General features: G+C 34.9%; 2 protein-coding genes and 1 non-coding gene across 3 annotated transcripts; 2 read left to right on the top strand and 1 right to left on the bottom strand.

The window, feature by feature from the left end:
* Positions 1-839: 839 nt before the first annotated feature.
* Positions 840-1,331, bottom strand: LOC116207863 (auxin-responsive protein SAUR40). The gene has a single exon (XM_031540979.1). It carries the CDS (start codon positions 1,329-1,331, stop codon positions 840-842), a length of 492 nt encoding a protein of 163 aa, XP_031396839.1.
* An 8,529-nt stretch (positions 1,332-9,860) lies between these two features.
* On the top strand, positions 9,861-10,625 carry LOC116208997. Its single transcript, XM_031542572.1, has one exon. The coding sequence runs from the start codon at positions 10,072-10,074 to the stop codon at positions 10,375-10,377; it is 306 nt and encodes a 101-aa protein (XP_031398432.1). The 5' UTR covers positions 9,861-10,071; the 3' UTR covers positions 10,378-10,625.
* Positions 10,615-10,686, top strand: TRNAC-GCA. The gene has a single exon. It is a non-coding gene; the product is annotated as a tRNA-Cys (tRNA).
* Positions 10,687-10,977: the final 291 nt, after the last annotated feature.

The following is a 10,977-nucleotide window of genomic DNA, read 5'->3' as shown; positions in this document are numbered from 1 at the left end:
TGAATAAAGGGCTTCCGAGCCAATACCTGCTACTGCTTGAATGGAGCCATGTTGTGCTCGAAAGTCGAATGAAGTACCATAGGATCACTTGCTAGTTTCGCTACACCATCTCTTTGCTACATGATGCTAAGGCCGAACTCTTCATTCCCTTGGGTCGGTGATGGTTGTCCCTGGCCAGGACTTAACATTGTCTCCTACAGATAAGCAGAAGCTCTATACAATTCCAACTACAGCAACCTAACGTTGTCTTCTTCAGATACTCGGAAGCTCTATACAATTCCAACTACGGCAACCTTCTGTTGTTTTCGGTTTAGAGTTGCCTGTAACGTTCTCTGGATTCAGTTAAGAGTCTAGCCTCTTTTATTCTGCTGATGCAGATCGTTTTTCCGAGAAAATGGTTCTTGCTCTGGTGATTGACTCATCGTATCAGTACAAATGGTAAGTGAACCATTCAATCGATGATTTCTGAGATTTGGAAACTGTTGGGAATCACACTTCCATAAACAAGCCACTTCACATTCGGTACGAAGGAAAGCAAACGGCGTGGAATGGAATCATATTAGCAGGACTATTCCATATCTTTGTTCCCATTCTCTCGTGCCAAAGGCGGCAGTCGGCTCGGATCCAACCAATCGAAAGATAGCCTGAATAAAGAATGTGTTCTCAGCTCAGAGGCCAGAACAGAAGAACGGGGCATCTGATTTAGGAACTCGGAAACAATGTTACAATTCGGAGAAGAATCAAGTTATGTTACACGTAGTATACAGGGGATTTCTCGTCGGTTACATACATAATACTGTACTACCGAGTGAAACAGTTGAATTATTATCCTTTCCCTCTCAACGACAGAGGAAGACCCTCCTGTCCTGCGGGGACCCGGCGCAGCGGACAACCTCAATGAACATGGTCTCATCGCAGGGAATGCAGAGCTTTGAGCTGGCAGTGAACCCGTACTCGTCCCGAGCCAGGTCCAGCAGAGCCTGGAAGAGCGGGTGATCGAGCAGGGTGACCTCAATCACAAACCTTCTGTAGTTCTCCCCCACGTAGACTGCTAAGTGCCCTCTGGGTACATCTCTAGGAATGATGCTCTCCTCTTGGAGGCTCGTCGGCAAGAATGCCCATCCACAGCAACTCTCACTGGCCAAGGAGGAAGAAGAAGACGCAGAAGAAGTAATCGGCCCTCGAAACTCAGTCTTCTTCAACTTGCTCAGGCATGTTCTCAGGAGCTTCGATTTCGTGATGATCTTCATTTCTTTTGCAGAGGAAGCAGACAGATACAGAGGAAAGACAGGAGAGATGGGGAAAGCGAGAGAGAGAGATGGTGGTGTCATTGTACCAAAGCTTGAGGCTTATATAAGTGCCAAAAGCTTATAGTTGTACAAGGGGGCATTAAATCGTTGACATGATTTTTGGAGCTGAATGATGAGCTGTGCGATCCAAAAGTTTTCGGATTCGTACGTACTTCGACTATTCACCATGATTGAGATTGCATCTCAGAACGGGGTTAAGCGGGAGCCAATTTGTTTTGGCGAAAATAAATATATAAAACTTTTATACATATGATTATGATCAAAGATTTTATATTCTCATCTTCGGTTCGTTCTAATTATGAAGTCCTAGCTACTGTCCGCTTGCTGCTATATATCACCTTGGACCGATCTAATCCTTGACTTAACAACAAGGGAATAGAGCAAAGCAACAAATTTAGGAGCTAGTTACGGACTAGCCTTGATCAAGTTGAACGAGGTCGACGAGGTCTGGAGTAGTTGTTTCATCAGTGGGGCAACATTAAATTTCGAGTGCGTTAAGGGCTTAGCTTCTGTCTTCTGCATGTGATTCTCTCCGCGTTGTATAAAATATTACATGTAGTATTGCAACTTGATACGAAACCGTACGAACAAGGAAATTATGGCAACAAATGTGGAGAGATATATCAATATAATATAATATGAAAATGCAATCAACTGTGAGTTTGTTCAAGTGGTTCGGTACTTGTTTCCCTTATGCAAGGTTTCGAGTTCAATCTTGTGGATGGAGAAAATTCATACTAGAAAAACTTTACACCTTAGTTGGTCGCCTCGACTCAAACTAGATTGGTCGGGACCAATGGACTTCCGGTTATCAAGATACGCACTGAAAAAAAAAAAAGATCTGGTACGTTCTTAAAGAGGGGGGAGGGATGGAGGTTCGATTCAGTGGGGTCTTTCGAAGTGAAGAACCCACACCACAACACTACACTTTGATTTTCTGAGAATAATATAAATTAAATAAAGGGAAGAAGATATAAAGAAGAGGAATGGGGATAAGCATTCTCTGGCAAAGTGCGAGCTTCGTTTGCACGTAAAAACATTATTCATTCCTCTGGATAATATTGTTAAATATGTACACATACATTTTACACAGAGAGGTAGAGAGGGATGAGAATCGTGCAATTTTATCTCAAAGGCAATGGGCTGCTGCTGTGGCTGCTGACTGCTGCCCCTGAGAGTGATCAGTAACAGTAGCTTCAGTTGCATACATAAGCATAGGAAGTGTGGGGATGGGGAGGAAGAGCGAAATGGGGCTCCTAGGAATAATCCCTTGACCCAGTCCGATGTTCAGTAAAATTCATCATCATCCGCTGCATGCATTTGTTTTTCGGTTTCCATCATGATATTCAGAAGTTCAAAGGACACCGGCTAATTCAGATTGAGCCATATCGGTTCACTAAGAGATAAAACTCTTCTGAAATTGATTTTATACATTCACAATACTCGGTCCGAAACTTTACCTACTACATGCATGTTGTCAATTGAAAGAGAAAATGAGTAGACATGTTTCCATCTTCTATCAATTACAAGAAAGGTCCAAGCACCTAATACAAGAATACATATTTTTTTTTCCTTTACTCAATCTGTTTGGTTATGTTTGATACATTGGAATGCAATAGAATTGAGTAAAAATGGAATAATAGTGTGAGAGAAAAATTGTGTGTGCGCGTGTTTCTTTCTTTCTTTGTATGTGTTTTTTTTTTTTGGAATTTCAAAATACTAAGGAATGTAACTAGATGCATTATTGAACTTACTTACAAAAATATCATTTTATATATATCTGTAAATATGAGAAACTAGTCGTGGAGCCACCAATCTAAAAAGAAATTATAATTAAGAATTAAAAAGAAAAATTCATTCAAAAATCAAAAGTGAAAAAAAATAATAAAATAAACAAACAACCTTCTTCACGTTTAGTGAAAGACGAACTTATTTTCTGAGAGCTTGCGTATAGGGATAGCCTTTCGAAAGATGAAAGTCACATTATCAATCTTAATAAAGAATATGAGGGAAAAAAAAGCAAAAAATTAGAGAATAAAAAAAATGAAAAATTATGATAAAAATGAGAGAAAAATCAAAACATAAATTTAATCAACCTACTTGCTTCTAAGGATAAACACACATTTCGAGAGCTCACATCTAGTTGTAGACGTATTGTTTGAGAACTAAATATGCTCATGTGTATGTGTATTATATTTCCTATTTATAACTATCATATAGAATCTTGATAAAATATAATCTAATTTGTTTTCCCTTTTTGGTTAACAAATTCATTTTATTTTTTGAAAAGAAAATATAATTCATAAATATATGTCTATAAAATATTATCTAATCTATTTTTTAATACAATAGACATCTATAAAAACATATAACTTATTCATACTCTTTCTTCCTATGTCTATTAAAGGTTGTCCACGTAAGTCATAACCACATATTAAGTGTATTTATATTATTTATAAATATATATAATAATATATACTTATTTTCATGTTAATATTGATGTGATGAAATATTAATTTTTATTTTTAAAAATTCTAGATTATTAAATAATATCTACAATAAAATATTCTCATTTATTTCAAATACATTATGTTATATAAATTATAAAAATTAAAGAAATCAAGAAATTATATTTTACGATGAGATATCTTTAAAAAATATTTTATAAAAATAATTCCGAAAATGTAAATAAATAAATAAAAACCTAGAAAATTATTTTTAGAAAATATGCCAAAATATATACTGATGTGATGAAATATTAGTTTTAATTTTAAAATATTCAAGATTATTAAATAATATCTACACAAAGAATAAAATCTTCTCATTTATTTCAAATACATTATGTTATATAAATTTTAAAAATTAAAGAAATCAAGAAATCGGATTTTATGACGAGATATCTTTAAATAATATTTTTATTAAAAATAATTCTGAAAATAAAAAAAATAAAGACCTAGAAAATTCCTTTTAGAAAATATATACTAATATATGCTTATTAAATTTCACTTAGAAACTGAGCGTTCTGATGCCATCTATTAATATATTTTATATTATGTATGAATATATACTTACTTTAATGTTAATATTTATGTAATGATATATTAATTTTTATATTAAAAAATTAAAGATTATTAAATAATATCTATACGTATTATAAAATTCTCTCATTTATTTCAAATACATTATGTTATATAAATTATAAAAATTAAAGAAATCAAGAAATCGGATTTTATGATGAGATATCTTTAAAAAAAATTATTAAAAATAATTCCCAAAATAAAATTAAATAAACAAAAACCTAGAAAATCCCTTTTAGAAAATATGTGCTAATATATACTTATTTTTATGTTAATTTATGTGATGAAATATTAATTTTAATTGTAAAAAATTCAAGATTATTAAATAATATTTATACATATAATAAAATCTTCTCATTTATTTCAAACACATTATGTTATATAAATTATAAAAATGAAAGAAATCAAGAAATTGAATTAAATGATAAGATGTCTTTAAAGAATATTTTTTATTAAAAATAATTCAGAAAATAAAATATAAAATATAGAAAATCTATTTAGAAAATTCATATTACCTTCAATTGGAGATCACTAATAGTATCCACAAGATTTTGTAATATAATTACCCAAAAAGGATTTTATGATATTCTCGGTCTTTTTTAAATGAAACATTATAAACGAAAATAATTTCGGAAGATTTTGTTGCTAATTCATAATAAAAGGTAATTTAAAATTTTAAAAAATCAAAAAATCGAGAAGATTCCATTAAAAAACGAAGCGTTCTTAGACCATTTGGTTGGGTCTACATTGCACATTGCATTCATATATATATATATATATATATATATATATTAAAAGAAAATATATGTGCTTGTATAAAAAAAATAGCTAAAAATTTTCAAGGAGTGTTCATTTGGACAAGTCGAATAAGAAATGTTGTCACACTGGAATATTTATTCCATCTTACAAGAGTGACATGAAATAATTAAGGAAATAGAGTGGAACGGTTAGATGACCATTCCATTTTATTCATGCATACCAAACGCAGTCTATCTTAGTGGTTCTCCTTGAACTAACTGGCGACCCGTCATTCTTTCGAGAAAATGATGTTTAGTGAACTAAGGTTTACACTTCTGTCATGAAAAGTAGGAATAATGAGCAATTCATTATTCTTTATTATGTAAATGGAATTCCTTTTGACTCTCGTAAGATATGGTTGTTATGTAAACTCTATATAATATATAGATCCATATATATATATATATACACACATACATAAGCTATAGGAACCTCCACGTACGTTTACAAACAACTGGGAACAGTCAAAGTAGTTAAACGGACCTTTGACGAGTCCCCTGAGCATTCATTGGTGGGGATGGGCTGAATCTGCACCGATGCCAATTCAGTGTTGGGAATGACATTGGAAAATATATATACTTTTTTTGACCAAATTTTTTAGGAAGAATTGTTATATAGTTTGTGTATATGGCTGTATTGGCAGATATATTTAAACTCGATTGGATATCACTAATTGTTTCGGCTTCGATTCCACAAAAGAATTTCCTCACAACAAGTTCTTCTTCTATCTGCTACATATATATTGATTCGGGCTCCAGTTAGTGTCAGTGACCAAAAGTTTGGATCGATGCTTTAAATGGGAAGGACCAGGGGAAGAACGAAATTTATCCGGAACTGGAATTCAGATTCAATGCTACCAAACATACCATTACTCGTCCAATAGAAGAGCATAAATATCTTGTGTTTGTGTTTTTTTTTTTTTCCATGTGTTATTTTTCTCTGCAAAGGGAATTTTTGTGGCAAGGGGAAGGATAAGAGTGAGTGAGTGAATCGGCTTTTGTTGGATGTAATTTAAGTTTGGTGTGATATATCACACAATCACGTACTCGGAGGTAGTCAGCAGAGATGATTGGGGTGGCCGGCCAGCCCATAGATTCATTCCCCTTAAGGAACGAAATGTACTGTGCAGTGCCCCCGCAGATGCAGTCCTGTCAATTCATCCATCACATATATCTAATCTCTGTATGTATATAAATAAATGAGTAAACTATCACAGTCGTCATTCACTTATTTATTAACAACCGTTTTTATCCATGACATATTTTTACCATCAATTAGCTCCAAACGTTAGCATTTTGTCTACCATTTATATCCTTTCATAACGGAAAAGTGACAAAAAGGTAACGCCGTCCATAAATTTTCCGTCACGGAGGTTAACGGAATGGTATAAATGGTAGACGGAATGCCAATATTTGGGATTAATTGGTGGCAAAAATATGTCATGGACAAAAACGATTGTTAATGAATAAGTAAATGGCGATAATGGTATTCTTCATATATATATATATATATATATATATCCGTGTGTGTGTGTATGGTTTATTAATACCAGGCAAAAGTCCAATTTATAGTTTTCTTGGAATATCCCTATAGCTAACTTCCCCTTTTTCTTAATTATAAGGACCCCTTTTATCTCCGGCAAATCGCAAATCTATTAATCCTGTAGAACTCATATATGGTTCGGTAGTTTTGTCAAGGACAACTTACCGAATTGTGCGTAACGCATGCATATTACGGTTCTCAAATGCTACCATGCATAACATATGTGTCTTATTACTTGCCGAAATGTGAATTCTGGAATAATTGAATGCCAAAGGTAGAAAGCGAAACTTTTCGCGTAGTAATATGCTGCAGATTCGGTCGTATCAACATGACATATCTCCGGAGATACTTAACATTTTCCCCTCTTAATCGTGTTGACAGTTGTGTTACTGATTACGGATTGAATTTACGAGAGCGATCGATGACAGTTGCAACGGACTACTTCGAAAAGGGAATAAAACCGATCGAGGATTGAACCCTGCCGGCAATGATATGATTTGATGGGACTGGAGCGATGGTCCTTGCACGTGCAATCATGAGGTCTTCATTAGCTGTCAACATTTCTGTAATCTGCAGGCAGCTATCGGCTCTCCCGATCCAACCCGAAGAGCTCTCCCATCCCATATCTCTCCCCTCATTAACTCCCTCCCATGCTTCCTCCTGGGAAGCAATCTTTTCCATGTCTCCCTCTCTCTCTCTCTCTCACTCTCTCCACGTCCGAGTTTTACTGAATCTACGTTCACTTTTTGGCCCCTCTATTTTATGTAATTAGCGATGGAACCGAACCATCATCGAAATTAAATTTACTGATGTATATTATCTCGTCTTGCTATCGAATAGCCAATTGTGAGACGGGGTAACAAATGTTTACCGAACATCTAGGCCAAACCATGTAGAGGTCGAGAAGTGAAGAGAGCTAGCTAAAAAGGATTTCGCGCGCGTACATATTTTCTACCTTCTGGCGAATTATAGAAGCGAGAGGAACAGGATATCAGGTCAAGACAATTGTTTATGCATAGTATTAGGAGCATTATTTGTGATATTTCCGGTTTGCTTAGTTGTTTTTCGGCTTGGAAATATACTTGGATTCCTCTGATAACCCTCATGCCCATGTGACTTTGGGGGCCATTTTACACTTCTTGTCCAAATTTCAATCTGCCATTTTACCCCTATACGCATTTGAGGGATATCCTGACTTTCTGGGTAAAAGACGGGAGCCAGAGGGAGCATGAGTTAATCTTACTACGAGAATTGAACTTTTACAACCTTTTTGATTGAGAGGCGATGATGTGTATCTCTGCACTACACCTTCTTTCTCGATGATTATCTTGACTTTGATTGATGTAGTTTCATTCTCGAAATATTAATAATAAAGGGGCACAGAACTCTCACCGGTAAGGATCGAACTCATGACCTCTTGATTCCTCGTCAGCGTCCTGTGCCACTGCACTAAGACTCATTTCCCCGCAAATGTCCACTTAATTACTTCGTTGCCTGAAACGCGTCAAAGCCTACCGGGCCTACATATTCAGTACAAACTGAATGGGCTCTGATTAATTTACTGTGTGGACCTGCCTTTCAGCTCTTGCTCTACATTTAAATGCATTCTCTGCGTATATTTATACTCTTAAGACCCATCTCCATTGAGGTCTTACGTACATATTTCTATTTGCAAGCTGCGTAGCTTCTGTTTAGTCAGTTCTTGAAATGAGAACGGTAATTATCAATTCAAATCCAAGCAATAAGGTATTGGACGAATGAAATAAATATAGTTATTGAGTTCTGAAAGACCCCTTAAATGCCACAAGCCAATAAGAATTTGTCATTTTTGCTTTTAATATGTAAACAAAAACAGAAAAAAAAATCTATTACTAATAAAAATAATTCATTATTCGACAAAAATAATATTTTTATGTGTCTTATATCATTTCTATATGGTACCACCATTGCAGCAAGACTTCCACTTTGTGAGGGGTCAATTTTCCCACTAAATTGTTGCCAAAAACTTATCCTAAAATTAAATCATTTTTTCATATCAAAATACATAATAATATCATAATTTAATTGAAGTATGATTAAGGAGAGTTCATAGAAAAAAAAAACAAAAACAAAAGCTAAATAAAGGGCGCATGCAATCCTGCTTACGAAAATCAGATCCCGAACATTTTCATCCCTAAATTAGGGGTATATCGCTGCTCTAGCTATATCTCATTTATTTTCAAAAAGAATTACTCCTTTGAGTAATGGAATTGAGGATCTCCTTTTTCTTCAGAAGGTAATAATTTAATCTGAAATACTATGTTTGTCTCTATTTGTGTTAGTTGAGATTGGCAAGTAATTCAAAAAGGGAAGCCCTAATACACGATTGAAATTAAATATTTTCAAAATGTCCACTTCATGCACCTCCACTGATAAAAAGAGAGTGGATTTTTCCTATTAAAGTCACACTGAAACGCACAAAACATTAATTAATTCCAACTATCATCAGAGAATTTCAATTAAAAAATTCGCATTCAATAAGCAATAATTCTCGATCCCCACTATGTTATATATAAATTCTATTTTGTCTATTACTTTGATATTATTTTTTTCCAATATATATTAACTGTTGCTAGTAAATATAGATGATGTGCTGCAGCATCACATCTGTACAATAGGTAAAATTATATGGTAACCCTACAGTAAGTAAAGGCAAAGAGAAAATTTCGGGCAATTTGACAAAACCTGGAATGGCCGATAACTCGGATGGAATAGTGATACCCGGTGATGAATCAAATGGATCAATTCATTTTGTGTTAAATTAAGTGCAGACCCGCGCGTTGTACTGTGAATGAAAATATTAATTTAATTTAATATATATATATATATGAAAAATATTTTTAGATTTATTGTGAGAACTTTGTTCATCCATTTTTGTTTTTAATATTTATTCATAAATTGGTAAAAGTTTTTACTTATCAATGAAATATTTAACATTAATTTTGATTTTTTTTTTCATTTTTCAATATGATAGTTGAGAAAGACCATAATTTTATTAATGATATGAAAATTTTCAAGTGATCGAAAAGATAATCGACCACCAATTATTTTTCTCTTACTGGTGAACCGGGGGCATGTTTCATTATTGTTAATGGTGCCCTAGAGGGACTATTTGGCTTTATCGGTTAATTTTATCTTTTACATTATAAGTGTGTGTAAATATGTCCTTCCTAGCTAGATATTGCAAGCAACATTTCAGGCCATCCAAGCTTTTGTTTACTTCAAAGTATCAAGAGATCCCTCCTCATATAGTTTACAAAGATAGATAAAGAACAGAAAAGAGAGAGAATATATAATATATCTTGATGAAGATCATGAAGCAGAAGCAGGCGGAGGCGTCGGCAGTGTTGATAGCTGTGATGGTGGTCATGAGCTATTGCTTGGCCATGATGGAGCCAGGGAGGGTTACTGCCAAGGGTGGAACATCATCCTATCATCAGAAGATCACCGCCCGCCCTAGTCAGAGCCTCGAGACCAAAGACAGCAGCAGCGTGATAGACAACCACCACTCCATCCCCCGCGAAAGGTACGGCAGCTGGCCAGGCGATGATAACAGTGGCGGCACCGGCAGCACCAGTAATAACGATGACAGACACGGGCTATATCCATGAACCGGAGCTTGCTAGTCTTAAAAGTTAAAACTATTTATATATGCATGCATGGTTAAGCAGAGCGTATGCGATTTCTATCTTCGTGCCGTGAGATTCTGAAATTGTACAATATATATAGCACGAAACAAGTAGCAGACATGCATGAGTGCATGTCCCAAGTAATGTTTCCAATGTAGTGTGTTTGGATCGTAGTGTTATGTTTAGATTCATATAATTTTGAGCAGCCTTGCAACTCAAGGGTCCATAGCTCAGTGGTAGAGCATTTGACTGCAGATCAAGAGGTCACCGGTTCGATCCCGGTTGGGCCCTTTTTCAAAATGTTTTTTTTTTTAATTCCGTGTATGTATGCTTATCTCACTGGAAGCAACAGGTTTCGATTTCAATTTCCACGGTGAATTTACAACTTCAAGGTTAGCACATGAAACACTTCAAATGACAAATTCACCTTCAAGGTTAGCACATGAAACACTTCAAATGAAATGTCAGCGAGGAACGAGAAGCTCGCCAATTTCCCGGTGAGCAGAAAGTTCGCCGATTTTAAGATTAGTCCCACACTCCCCCCGTATATTATAACATGCCTTGCTCATCGTTGCTCGTCAA

This window comes from Punica granatum, chromosome 5 (assembly GCF_007655135.1).
Source record: "Punica granatum isolate Tunisia-2019 chromosome 5, ASM765513v2, whole genome shotgun sequence".
Lineage (NCBI taxonomy): Eukaryota > Viridiplantae > Streptophyta > Magnoliopsida > Myrtales > Lythraceae > Punica > Punica granatum.
This window is presented reverse-complemented; position numbering and strand designations above follow the sequence as displayed.